General features: G+C 35.6%; 1 protein-coding gene across 2 annotated transcripts in view; it reads left to right on the forward strand.

The window, feature by feature from the left end:
- PTP4A2 (protein tyrosine phosphatase 4A2) overlaps window positions 1–14,033 on the forward strand; it is a 28,012-nt gene extending 13,979 nt beyond the window's left edge. The window contains exons 2-6 of one of the 2 annotated variants that reach the window (XM_004372012.2): window positions 2,631–3,324; window positions 5,458–5,550; window positions 9,895–10,025; window positions 11,375–11,449; window positions 12,670–14,025. In XM_004372012.2, coding sequence (XP_004372069.1) covers window positions 3,229–3,324; window positions 5,458–5,550; window positions 9,895–10,025; window positions 11,375–11,449; window positions 12,670–12,778 — 504 coding nt within the window. In that variant the 5' untranslated portion in view covers window positions 2,631–3,228 and the 3' untranslated portion in view covers window positions 12,779–14,025. Of the gene's footprint in view, window positions 1–748; window positions 3,325–5,457; window positions 5,551–9,894; window positions 10,026–11,374; window positions 11,450–12,669 lie in introns of those variants that run through there. The other variant, XM_023727292.1, reaches the window with a different exon arrangement.
- The last annotated feature ends 361 nt before the right edge of the window (window positions 14,034–14,394 follow it).

The raw sequence follows: 14,394 nt of genomic DNA on the forward strand, positions 1-14,394 counted from the left end.
TGTGTTCCCTATCATCAGCTTCCTACTCCCCTTCTCCCCTTCTGCCTTCTGGCCAAATTAAACATTTTTAAAGTTAGATTCTGTAAAAGATAATAGAGGGGATATTTGGATACATATTTGAATTTGAATGCTGTTAGATGTCAAGTAAACTAGCCTCTTTTATCACCTAGTAAATTCAAACAAAATTTTATTTTTACTTAAGTAGGTAGAACAGAATTAATACCAGAGAGAGAACTTAAGAAGAAAAATTTCCTGTAGGTGTATAGGTGCTGCGCTTATACTAAAACATAGGGTTCTGCAACTTTTGAGTACTTTCCAGCTGTGGTTGTTGTTTATGACTTTTTACAGTCTGTTTGCTTTACATTCTTATATGAGTGTCAAGGGAGTTAACATTAGTTTATCTGAATTGACAGGTGCATAGAATTTAACTGTTGATGCATAGTTGAACTCTTGGGGGAGGGGAAGGGAACAGAAACTTGCTTTTATCATGTATCTGTTAGCATTGATAGAACATACTGTTTCTTTTGGCACAAATTTCTTTTCTGGAGCTCTCAGTATGGTGTTAAGAATTGAAAATGTAATAGTGAATTATCATCCCTGGAAATAGTCCTTCCAAAATGAGTTTGGAGGAGTAAGATGGGATACAGCTTGCTCTGTTTGCTGAGCAGACAAACACTGGAGACTAGGTAGAAAACTTTATGCTAGAGCTGTAACTTTTTAAGCCTGGCCATCACTACAGTGCAGGTCTTTGAGTGCCTTTACTCAGCTGACACTCATATTAGCTCTGACAACATCATTGAACCAGAGGGATTCAAACAGATTAGAATTTCCTTGTGTTTTGCTCGGCCCTGCATGCAGACCGTTGTTCTTTGAGTAGTTACTTTTATAATCTTCCCGCATTATAAGGTCACAGAGTTGCAGATGAACATCCAAAGAAATACTTGAAGAAAAGTTACACTTGCATGAAAAAGATTGTGACTTGAAAAATATGCTGGTACCTCCACTAGTCTAAATTAAAGGAAAAATGAATAGGAAGTCAGGAGACCTGGGTTCTTGTCCTTGATCTGCTGCTTAATTAGTGTGATCTTAGGTAGGTCATTTTAACATCTCTGGACCCCAAATATCTTAATTTTTTTTAGAAAAGAAAGGTCAGAGTGGTTGATCTCTAATTTTCTCCTAACTGTAAAACTCCCTGCCTGTACAAGGAGTACTCTGTGAAATATTTTCTTGTAATCTAAGGTGGCTATGTTTGGGGTTACAGTTAGAATCATCAGTTAAGAGTGGTGGTGTATACTTTTGTTTTCTTAGTTTGAGTATAGTGTTTTATAGTAGTAGATAACTCATTCTGCGGAGGTTAATTGAAGTTCTTGGAATGCCATTTTGAATTTATTGTGTATCTTTCATATTTTAGGAATGTTTTAGTTTTGTACTTGTATCCATAGTAATGTAATCACAAGTATGTGACTTAGAAAATAAAATATCCATAAGAATATCATAAAAAGAAGAATTGCAGGTAGAAGAATAGGCTTGAAAGTTTGGAGGCCTAAGTTCTTTCTTATCTCTATCCCAGTTTCTTCCTGAAAATGGTTCTGTAATCATTCTCTTTCGTGCCTTTTTCTGTCTGACCACCTTCTTCTTTCTTAGAGACTTCTGAATAAGCATTTATTAGTGGCTTGGTGAGGAGACAAATGAAAGAACTAGACCTTGTCTGGGTTTTCAGAGGAGTTTATGATTATGTTGACACTCTGACTGAGACAGCTATAAAGATGACTGTGTTTTAAAGCAGCAGGCCTAAAATAATAATAAAAATTCTGACACTTCTTTTTCTTGCCTGGTTTTTTGTAGGAATTAATATTTGAGGAAGAGGAAAGCTGTATGAATCAGTAACCTTTAGATGCTTTTGTACTCTTGAGGTAGTGATGTGAGGAATAGTAAAAACCTTAACAAGAAATGAAAGGGTGGGATTTATACATTAGTTGAGTCACTAGGCATTGGGGTACATTGGAAAGAACACTGGACTAACAGAAACTTGTGTTTGAATTTGGGTTCAAGTCATTTCACGTCTCTGACCCTCTTCCTCATTCCTCATGGGTAGTAACAACTACTCAGAGTTGTGAGGAAACGGAAATTGTGAACTGGTGTCCTAATTGAGGGCCAGTTCGTATGCTTTGGATAGAAAGAATTTTAAATCCTCAGAGGAGAATTTTGGTAAATATCCTTTACCCGTTTATAGATATACCATATTTAAGTGAAGAATATATGTGAAAGTTCTAACCATCAAAGCAGAAAAACAAGGAGATCCTTGGGAACTTTATGAATAGAGTCTGTGGAAGGAAGGCTTCTTTAAGTACTGGGCTTAATCATTTAAAAATGACTTGAGTTAGAAATATCTTACTATCCCAGAAACTTTGTGGAATCCAGTTTTGAAGAAAGAAAAACTACACACTTGATTTTTGAATCTCTGATTTTCGAAACTCTTGGTGCATACTTCTTTAGATGGCAGAATTTAGAATTGGTCACATTTCAGATGTTTACACTTATAACAAATGCATTCTTTACTTCTGGCATTGTGTTTACTGTGCTATCAACTTCTAGTTCATTTTACTTATGTTTCCCTCCCCTCCCACCAGGTTTTTCGTTGGAATATACGCTGCACATTTATGGCGATTCTGAGCGTGAGGGCAGACTTCTGCCAGGCTCAGCACAGCATTTTCGCTGACAAGTGAGCTTGGGGGTTCTATGTGCCATAATTAACCTTGCCTTGAAGACTCCGGACACCGAGACTGGCCTCAGAAATAGTTGGCTTTTTTTTTTTTTAATTGCAAGCATATTTCTTTTAATGACTCCAGTAAAATTAAGCTTCAAGTAAACAAAAGTGGAAAGTGACCTGCACTTTTAACTTGTCTCACTAGTGCCTAAATGTAGTAAAGGCTGCTTAAGTTTTGTGTGTAGTTGGATTTTTTTGGAGTCCGAAGGTATCCACCTACAGCCGTTGAGGCCCAAATTGAATTTGGATTCGAGTGGATTCTAAATACTTTTGCTTATCTTGAAGAGAGAAGCTTTTTAAGGAATCTAACAAGTTGAATAGAGAAAACACTGATCGATAATAGGCATTCTAGTGTTCTTTTTAATGTTTTCTGCTGTGAAACAGTTCAAGATTTATTGATTTTTTTTTTCATTTCCCCCATCACACTCACACACACGCACGCTCACTTTTTATTTGCCATAATGAACCGTCCAGCCCCTGTGGAGATCTCCTATGAGAACATGCGTTTTCTGATAACTCACAACCCTACCAATGCTACCCTCAACAAGTTCACAGAGGTAAGTTTGTAGCATGGTCTACTTTTTAAATTGATTTATAGGTAAAATCTCATTAAAAATTAACACTGTTATAAAGAAATCTGGATGCTTGGTGGGGCAGTGGTTAGGAACTTGGCTGCTAACCAAAAGTTCTGCAGTTCCAATCTACCAGCTGCTCCCTGGAAACCTTATGGGCAGTTCTCATATGTCCTGTACAGTCACTAGGAGTCGGAATTGACTCGACAGCAACAAGTTTTATAAAGAAATCTCATATTACAAAGCCATTTACTTTGCTGATTGTCATGTGGGTGGTTATATTAGCAATCCTTGGTTGAATTGGGTTGAATTAGTAGCAACATATTTTTAAAAGAAGAACATTTTTAGAATTTGGGGGGACTTTAGAGATTATCTAGTACCATATTTTTTCTTGTATCCTTTTTACATTTGTCAACAGTTCTTTTGTGATACTTTCAAATAATAAAAATAATATTTATTGAATACTTAGTATTAGGCACTATGTATGATAATTAACTTTATGCATGGTATAATTTACTTCTCACAATAACCCTGTGAAATATAGGTACCATTATTCTTTCCCTGTTACAGATGAGGGACCTGAAGTTCAAAACAATTTAGTAATTTGTCTAAAAGTGCACAGTAAGTGTAAGAACAGGGGTACTTAACCGTGGTCTCTGACACTAAAGCCCATGTCCTACCTCAAATATTCCAACCACGCTTGGTGAAGAGCCACCCCGAAACTACACAGCAACAGTAATCATCATATATAGGGTTCAGAAACTTGGGGAAAGAAAAGGTGTTAGGTAGCATTTTTTATTTGATTTCTTTTGCTTTATTTATGGAGTAAACTTAGAGTGCTGGATTCTAAGTCCACCCCTCTCATTTTACAGATGAAAGAGGTTTTGACTTGCTTAACGTCACAAATACCATAAAAAATTCTACCACAACGTTTCAGTGAACAGTTACTATGGAGTTCATCTTAATGGAATTTTAGTGGCATTTTGAAACTTGTTTTTAAAATTCCTCACTCAATATAATACTTCCAGCTTTCCTAAGTGTCTAGTATAAGAAAGCTTTTCTGTGAAAAGTAAAGTCCTTTAGCAATTGAAATAACTTTACTCCTTAGATAACTGAATGATGGACACTTCTTACAGATTATCACTGTTCCTGTTTATTTATAATTCCTTAACTTTGTGTACACAGTGTACAAGTTGATTCCAGGCCTGTATGCACTCAGGTTGTTCAGTCACCTTGAAGCCTGGCTGAATTATGTGATACTATTTTCAGCCTCTGGATTCCTTGGCCATAGACTCCAGAAGTGGCAGAGGCCACTGTCCTGCAACTATAAAGGTGTTGGTGGTCCTTCAAGATAGGTAGTCTCTGTAGAAAGGATTTTAAAACAGAAAGACTTCTGGCTATAATTGTGTGTTAGCTAGCTTTTTAATACCATTTTTTTTTCCTTTTAATTTCAGAACTACTTTTATTAATTTTTAAATTAAGAAATGTTTAGTGTTTATTACATAAAAATCAGAAGATACAGATTAGCAAAAAGACAGTTTAAAAACACCTGACTCTTAATACCTGGCTTCCAGAGGTTTTTCTCTGCATATATGTATGTATTTATAAGTATACATATAGACAGGATTACACTGTACATTAGAAAAAAAAAATCATCTCCCCAGCCTCCTTAGGATTTTTTAAATAGCCATCATAGTATTCTACTGTATGGATGTACCATAATTTATTTAATCATTCCCCTGATTGTGGACAATATTGTTTCTGGCTTTTTGTCATTCCAAACAGCTGTGGTGAATATACTGGTACCTGAATTTTTATGTATATCTTTAATTATTTCCTTAGCATAAAGTCCCAGAATTGGAATTTCTAGATCAAAGTGTATATGCACTTTTAAAGTTTTGTGTTATACCATCAGTTTGCCCCATAGAAAGGCAAGTCTTATTCATAATCCCACCAATAGTGCATAAGTGCCCTTTGCTACAATGAGAATTATTTTGATCTTTGTCTATTTAATAGGATAAGAATGATATCTTGTTTCAATTTATAATAGTATATTTCTGACACTCTGGTTGCAGATTCCAAAAGCCAGTCCCTTTGTATTTGTTTTTCTTTATAAAGGAACTTAAGAAGTATGGAGTGACAACTTTGGTTCGAGTTTGTGATGCTACGTATGATAAAGCTCCAGTTGAAAAAGAAGGAATCCACGTTCTAGTGAGTGTGTAGTGTTTTTAATTTTTCACCACAAACAAGTTGTATCTTTTGAACAGATATTTATAAAACTTGACACTTACTAATTTTGCCTTTTAAGCTTATTATAATAGGAGATGCACTGTTCATAGCAATCTTTTTAATTTTAAATTCCTTTGGGTTAATAATTTGGCAGTTTAATTCATTGTGCCCTTAAACTCTGCAAATGTAGAGTATTTTCAACACATAAAAAGCAAAATTTAGTGTACACTTATTTCAAGAAAATGGAAATTTTCGTTTTCTTTAGGAAACTAATGCAATATTTAGTTTCTGTTTCAAGGATACTGGTTTGAATCTAATTGGAAGTAATTTCCATCAGGCATTCTTTTGTTTTAATAATATTGTGCTTATGGTGAAAGTTTACACTGCAAATTAGGTTCCTGTTTAACAATTTCTACACAAATTGCTCACTGATACTGATCACATCTTTCACAATGTGTCATCATTCTCATTCATTCTGTTCTGGTTGTACCATTTCCAGCACTCTAGTTTCCCTGCCCCCTTACCTTCTCATCTTTGCTGTAGAGTAATTTTTGACTATTAGGTTTCATTTAGATGATTTTTTAAAGGAGCTCATTACTCACAGGTGATACTCTTTATTTTCTGAGCCAATCTGTTATTTAGCTAAAAGGTGACCTCAAGGGATAATTTTGGTTGAAGGTTTAAAGAGTATCTCAGGGTGATAGTCTCAGGGAGTCCTCTAGTCTCAACTGGCCCAGTAAGTCTAGACTTTTTTAGAATTTGAGTTCTGTTCTACATTTTTTTCTGTTGTATCAAGATCCATGTATTGTGGCCCTGATCAGAACGGTTGGTGTAGTGGTAGCAGAGCACCATCTAGTTCTTTTGATCTCAGGACAGATGAGGCTGTGGTTTGTGTAGACTGTTAATACTGTAGACTGCTTTCTTTTCTGAGTATTTGATTTCCTCCTTTCTCTTTTGTTCTGGGTGAGTAGAGACCAGTAGTTGCATCTTAGATGGCCACTAGCAAGCTTTTAAGATTCCAGACACTACTTACCACACTGCGGTGTAAAATCCATCAGACATTCTTTTTTTATTTTTTTTATTTTTTTTTATTTTTATTTTTTATTTTTTTTATTTTTTTAATATTTTATTGTACTTCAGGTGAAGGCTTACAGAACAGATAGTTTCTCATGTAACAGTAACACACATGCTGTTTTATGACATTGGTTAACAACCCCACAACATTTTAGCCCTCTAAGTTCTCAACTTTTTTTTTTTTTATGAAAATACACATAGCCAAAGATACGCCATTTCAAAAATTTTTTTTACATACACATTTAAGTGACATTGACTACGCTCTTCTAATTGTGCTGTTATTCTCACTTAAGATGAAGGCTTACAGGACAAAATAGTCTCCCATTTAACAGTTACTACAAATGTTGCCCTATGACAATGGTTAACAATCTCACAGACATTCTTAACTTACTGATGGACATATTCTCTCCCACTTTGCAAGTAAAAGATTAGTTAATGAATATTTTGTGGATAACTTCTAGGGGGAAAAAGGTGAGGGAAAATGATAAGAAGGAGAGGGAGAAGACAGCTTGTCGCAGAGTAATCAGTATAGTTCTGACACTTTTTTGGTAGGTTTCTGAGAAGTTTGTATGTGATTAGATTTCTTTCATAGTTACAATTGAATCGTAAACTGATTGGAATTATTTTAAATTATTCGTTTAGTATTTAAATATACTGTTTCATCATAGAAAACAGGAGCCTCAGATAAGGTAGAAATTTTTATACCTTCTTAAATAGCTGTCTAAATTGCAGGAGCAGCTTTTAGAAGCATGTAATGAAAATGACCTTACAATCTTAGGTGCTTTAGAGCTGTTTGATTTGATTGTGGAAAGGCAAGAAAAGGTAGGAAGAGAACTGGGAATTCTTAAGTAGATAGGAGGAAAGTAATAAGGAGGTATTGGTACAAGGTTGTGTTCCTACTTCATATTGATAGATAGTTCTGTAGACTTTATTATGTTGGTCAGTGGTTGGGAAGGCAGTTCATGCAAAGAGAATAAATGTCCTGTTGGTAAGGCAGTCACTTCACATATGATAAGGTTTCCTCACCTCCTGTTGAAAAACACAAAAACTGAATAGCTAAACATTATATTTTTTAAAAAATGTGTTTTAATAGTATGGCATGTTAATAATTTGTTTGCATTCCCATTTCTAAATGATGTTAAGGTCCCTGGGTTAGGGAATTGCTAGGGATTATTTTAAACGTATAAAATGCAGCCATGTTTAAAAAAAGACAAAACAAAATTTAAACTTCTGAAATGGAGTTGAATGCAAGTTCTTTTTCCTGTGCTTTGACAATGTTCTTCATTGGGCAGTTGAGAAGTCAGCTTGTTGGACAGATGACAGGGTGAGAAAATAAACTGTAGATTGACCGTGTTCTGTTTGAACCAGTAATGTTGGCACACACCTTTGTGAAATGGAAATTAACTAAAGAACTTGAACTACTTTGTAGAAGATAATGGTAGGTCTGAGATTTACTCCAGGCCTTTAAATCTAGGTTTTTGTTTTATATAGCTGTGATCATCAGATAAAATTAGAGGTCTAACTTAAGCTTGGAAAAACAAGGATATTTAGAGTTAAGCCCGGAATTTCTCTCTTTTTCCCAGACATAGAGATTTTAAGATAGATTAATATACTTTTGCTAGGTGAAGAGGGTTTAGGGCACTTGATTATGAGAGAATATCCCCAAAATAAGACCTTTCTGTCCTTAGAATGTTCTTGCAAATCTAAGACACGTTGGAATAATGGTGAACTAATGGTATTTTTTTGGCGCCCTGGTGGTGTGGTGGTTAAGAATTCGGCTGCTAACCTTTTGGTTAGCAGTTCGAATCCACCATTGCTCCTTGGAAACCCTGTGGGGCAGTTCTACTCTGTCCTGTAGGGTTGCTATGAGTTGGAATTGATTTGGCAAATGGTTTTTTTTTTTTTTTAATGGTGTTTTCAGCAGTGTCAATTTGAGGTTCATATGCTTCTAAATTATTTAATGATGTATTTGATAGAAACTCCTTATATGAGTAAGTGAAGTATGTTTTATGTTACTGTTTCTTAACTAGATATATTTTAGGGAGTTATTAGAGGAAGAAACCTCTCAACTAAGCTGCCTATTGGTTTTACTGCTATTTAAAGTCAAACTTTGGAATAGTGACATTTATTATAATGATAACCACGACAGCCTTTTAATTATTGGGCGTAGTTGATACTCAAACATAATGTGCTATCCTGGCTAATAGGCTACATGAAGTGCTCTGGTAGTGCTGATAATGACTGCGAGTCAATTTAGTGCTCTGTCATTTTTCTCTTTTTTTCTCTAGTATCTTAATGTATCCCTGTTCAGTCTCATGAGAAAAGACTTACATTTTTTTAAAAATTCCGAGTGTTCTTAACATTTCTGTCCCTTAAGCTGTGTGGGTGAGAGTGGGTATGTGAAATGTGAATTCCCCTCTTCCTTCCTTCAAAGCTGTATTTATGTTGCTTTCTTTTTACCTCCTGCTAGGTAGCAAGGACGATAAACCCCTGACTGTACTTTGAATGCACGGGTTGGCCTTAATTGAAGAACAACTTAAGTCGATGAATACAAAAAGTTTTTTTTTTTTTTGCTCAGGATCCTATCATGTAGCATTGTGCTTGTTAAGTGGGATATGTTTAACATAGGCAGAGCTTTAAAAATATTTGGCATTGGTGCTTTTTTTTTTTTAAATGCATAATCATAGACAAAGATGGTATATTTCTGTTATGATCTCCTAACCATTGAAAATCTCTTATCAGAAAGCCTTTCTCCAAAGAAAAGTTGTTGTAACTTAGAGCCATCTGGAGGATAATCCTCAAAAATATTTATAGACATCAATGAAACACTAGTTGGTACAGTTTTTTGTCAGAGTGGACTTTAAAATCATATTTATATGTGTTGTATCATCTCTTACTTTGCCTTGGCTTCAATTACAGTTTTCGGTATTATATCTAATTAGTACTATACTTGGGTATAGTATTTGGGAGACTGTTAGCTTCTTATCACTCTGATAAAAAAGATTTCTGTACAGTACAATTAGGTGCTTACAATACTGACTGTCTTTCATCAAGAAGGCTAATTTATTTGGCAAACTTGAATTTAGACCTTGGACCATTTTTCAGTAGCAACCAGAACTATGTTTTTAAGAATATGTAATAATGGTACGGTTAAAATTAGGCCTGCCTTGTGTACTATGTGCAGCTATTGGGCATTAGGATGTTAATCCTGTAGAAAATATCAGTTTAGTGTAAGAGGTCTTTTCTTTCCAGGATTGGCCATTTGATGATGGAGCTCCACCCCCTAATCAGATAGTAGATGATTGGCTAAACCTATTAAAAACCAAATTTCGTGAAGAGCCAGGTTGCTGTGTTGCAGTGCATTGTGTTGCAGGATTAGGAAGGTAAGTTTACTGTTTTGTCTGTGAATTCATTATCATGCCTAAGCCAGCTTACAATTTTACTTTGGTATTTATTACATTAAATAATAATAAATTACCTAAAAGGAAAGGAAATGAGAGTAAAAATTGGTGTAATGATTTCTCAAAACAGTTTTTTGTTTTGTCTGGTTGTCTGATTCTGATGCCATAGTAAGTTTAGTGAGTCATGGTTCAGAAGTTGTTTCGAAACTGATTTAATGTAATTATCTTATTTTTGAGCTAAAAATACAGTCTTAATTCAGTATGTTTTCTTTTTCTCCTTTCAAGTCATCAAAGGTTCAGGTCATTGAAATGGGTAACAAAATTAAAGTCATTTTAGAGTTTGAAGGACCTATACATGGTTTATTCTTGAACTGAGATGAATGAGAGTTGTTAGAGAGCAGATGGCTGAACTTTAAACTCTTGGAAAGGAGATGTATGGAGAATGAGAATGGACTTTGATTTTAAAACCCTTTTTCTCTAGCATTGCATGGAATGGTGTTGCAGCGCTCATCGGCAGCAGATTAAATGCCAATTTATGATGTGCACTTTGACTCAAAACATTAGTTCAGTCTGCTGTTGCTTCTAGGTAGTGGTGACTCAGGCTGTTAGCTGTGCTCAAAGCTTTTGTTTGCTATTTTCCTTTTTTGCAATTTTGTATAGTACATTTATTTTCTTAAGGGTCAGAATTTCAGTCCTTATCTTGAAACTGAGGGTAGTGTTGTATTGGGGCAATTTTATAACTAGTAGCTATCCTAGTTTAGGTAGTCCAAAGTTGGTGCCCTGTAATTACTTTTTGAAAAACATTATTTCCTTTGTTAGAGTTAAAAAAATAAATACTAACATAGAGAACTGTTTCTGATTAATTCTCTGGCACTCTCCTAGCTCACCGAAAGGATTTTGTTAAAGAAGTTGAGCACCTTTTTGGTATTTGGTGAGAAAATGTTACTAAAATTGATTTGGAATGAAAATACTGAGGCACTTGAGATAATAAATTTGGTCATTTATTTTAGAGACCAGAGAAGAATTTTTGATTGATATATGATGATGAGAAGATTTTTACTGTAATGTGGTGATGTCTTAAAGAGTAGAAAGCTCTAAATATAGGATTAGAATTTAGTGCATAACTGAAAATAGAAAATACCATAGAACCTATAATGGTAGAGATATTTTTACTGTAGGAAAACAATCAAATATGTACAGGAAAAAGGAAAGCTCAAAGGTTAGCTTTGCTTTGGTAGTATGTAATGTAGGGGTTTTTGTTTTGTTTTGTTTTTTTAAATCCTTTAATTCTAAAGGTTTGTGAACATTTACAAATGGGTTTCTCTCTGCAGGGCACCTGTGTTGGTTGCACTTGCTTTGATTGAATGTGGAATGAAGTATGAAGATGCAGTTCAGTTCATAAGACAGTGAGTATGGAGTTTTATGTTCAGAAACACATAAAGTAAGATCACACGGGAAGAATTTTGGAAAGTATCCATTTGTATAGGATAATTTGCTGTTTTTGGCTTAAAACATTGTTGGAAGATATAAAAAATTAAGAACAAGGGTAAAGAGACTCAATACTACTGGCTCACAGATTTAAAGGTTTTGCTAATTTGGGTGACAAATTCAGGCATTATAGAATATGTCTGGTGTATTATTTGAGTATCTAGGAGTCTCGAAAATGAATAGCTAGGCAGTAGAGTCTCATTGCTCTAGTGTCCCTTTTCATGGATGTCCAAGATACTTTCCAAATGTAATTCTTAATATCCCTTAATATGACTGAGAGGCAGGGAAGAATCTACAGAGGAGCAGTTGATCACAAGGACTCTTAAATGACCTGTTCAGGCACAAAATCAAGAAGGGTGGTACCCAGACAGCATCTTGGCATCAGTCTAGAATAACGGGCCGTACATACTATTTTGTTGTTCAGATTTCTTTGGCAGTTATTATCTTGTCCATTCCTTTTCGACCCTTTCGTTTAAAAAAAAAAAAAAAATGACTGTTTGTGACAAAACCAAAAAAACCAAACCCATTGCCATTGAGTTGATTCTGACTTATAGTGACCCTATAGGACAGTAGAAACGCCCCATAGGGTTTCCAAGGAGCAGCTGGTGGATTCGAACTGCCGACCTTTTGGTTAGCAGCGGAGCTCTTAACCACTGGGCCACCAGGGCTCTATTTGTGGCACATTTGTACCAGAGGGCATTAAATATACGGTAGCAGCTCTAGGAACATAACATATTTCAGAGATTGCTATTTATATATTTTGAGAAATCTTCTTTATCTTAGTATTGTTTTCTTTAACATCCTAAATATTTGCTACCAATTCTAATTTGAAGAATATATTAATCTAATTGGGAAGAGAATAGTCAGATATCTGTGGATAAATCATTTTGATCTTTATTAAACCATTAATGGACTTTAGTGAGAGTAAAAAAGATGTTTGTTCCTTCTTCTAGGAAGGTTCAGAAAGTTGATGTTTCAAATCAGCGATTTCATTTTAAGAAATGGGGTGGTATGGGAAATAAGCTGTTTTCAGCTGTGTGGAGTTAGTTAGAAAGGCCTTAGGCCCTAAAGAATGCATTCCAGTGAATCAGGCTGCTCTTTTTTTTACATGATAAAGTTACCCTTCTTGTATTTTCAGAAAAAGAAGGGGAGCATTCAATTCCAAACAGCTGCTTTACCTGGAGAAATACCGACCTAAGATGCGATTACGCTTCAGAGATACCAATGGGCATTGCTGTGTTCAGTAGGAAGAAATATAAACGAAGGCTGACTTGATTGTGGCGTTTAGAGGGAACTCTTGGTACCTGGAAATGTGAATCTGGAATTTTAACTGTGTTATCAAAGTAGTGATGGATTCAGTACTCCTCAACCACTCTCCTAATGATTGGATAAAAAGCAAACAAAAAATCCTTCTATAACGTGAATAAAATGTGTAAGAAAAGAAAAAGAGAAAAGAAAAAGGGATTAATTCAGTGAAGGATGATTTTGTTAGTGTTGGAGTTTGAATTTCTGCCAGGAATGAATTATTTCAAAATCTTCTTTTTTAATTTACAAGATCGGTCTCTAAGGAAAATCAGCAGAACGTTAGCCTGTGCAGAGCCATCTGTTTGGGGAGCACGCTCTTCCATTATGTTTGGCACATAGATCTCCCTGCGGTGGGATTTCTTTCTTTTTTTCTTTTTTTTTGAGGGGGGGGTATATTTTTCCCCATCTTCTCTTCTTTCTCCCTATCCCCACCCCCTTTTTTCCCCTGATACAAGTTGTAGATGGAATAGGAGAAGTCCTTGTTGGTGTAGATGTGTGTGCAGTCTGGCAGCCTTAAGCCCACCTGGGCACTTTTAGGGGAAAAAAAAAGCAGTGGCATATATCTTATATGATCCAGGTGGTTTTTAGTCTTTACTGATGATGGGGTATTTGTGTTAGCTTCTTTTCCTGAAAACGCTATCCAACATTAGGCAAAGTAGCCAAGAGCCTTCTTGTTTTGGTAAATTAGTAGGGAAATAGCATTTTAAGAAAGAAGTCTCTCTTCTCAAGAACTTAGCTGAGAGTCAAATTCTTCCCTCTTCCAACCAATGAAGCTAAGTGGGTGTCTCAGAAACCTTTGTTTTCTGAAGGGAGGACTCCAGGTCATCACTAAAGGAGTGTCCAGGCAGAGAGTTAGCACACTTTCTACACCTCGTAGAATTGTGGGCTGTAGCATTACTCTGATTTTCTGTCTAACATTGTCACAGAATGCTGGTAGTTCAAAATTTTTATTTTAGGACTGATTTATACTCTGAATTTCAGAAACGGTCAAAGGAGTAGCAGCAAAGACTATATTTTCGACTTGAGAAATGGCTATGATGGGTATTTTCCATATTGCCCCCTATAGGTACAGTTCAGTTTTACCACTGATTGCCTTGTTATTTTCTTACTAGGTTCTTTTTGAGATTTAAAAAAAAAAAAAGATCGCTGGTTCAAAACCAACAATGCCTAGTGAGTATGTGTCCACAGGCCATAACAGTAGAAGAGAAACATAGAGCAACCCAACGAGTAGCGAAGAGACTGTGTTGCTTGTGAAGTGGTGTAGTAGTGTTTTTACAGTTTCTTTACTGGGTTCAATGTGCTAATCCAGACAAGCTGTTTTTCTGCCCCTTTGCAGGGGCAGTTGTGACTGGGCTGCATTGACAGAACAAGTTGAGGGGCACCATCAGGGGCTCTTGCACTCTTTTCACCTAAATATTACGTATTTAATAGTGGTCTGCTTCTAAGGCTCTGAATACAGGCTTAGGGTCGTCTTGTCCTGCTGGAATTTGCTGTGCAGAGCCATAACTTCCTGTTTTTTTTAGGATCAGCTAGGCCAGTAGGAATGGACTGGGACCGT

Source organism: Trichechus manatus, unplaced genomic scaffold (genome assembly GCF_000243295.1).
Source record: "Trichechus manatus latirostris isolate Lorelei unplaced genomic scaffold, TriManLat1.0 scaffold00015, whole genome shotgun sequence".
In the NCBI taxonomy this organism is placed as follows: Eukaryota; Metazoa; Chordata; class Mammalia; order Sirenia; family Trichechidae; genus Trichechus; species Trichechus manatus.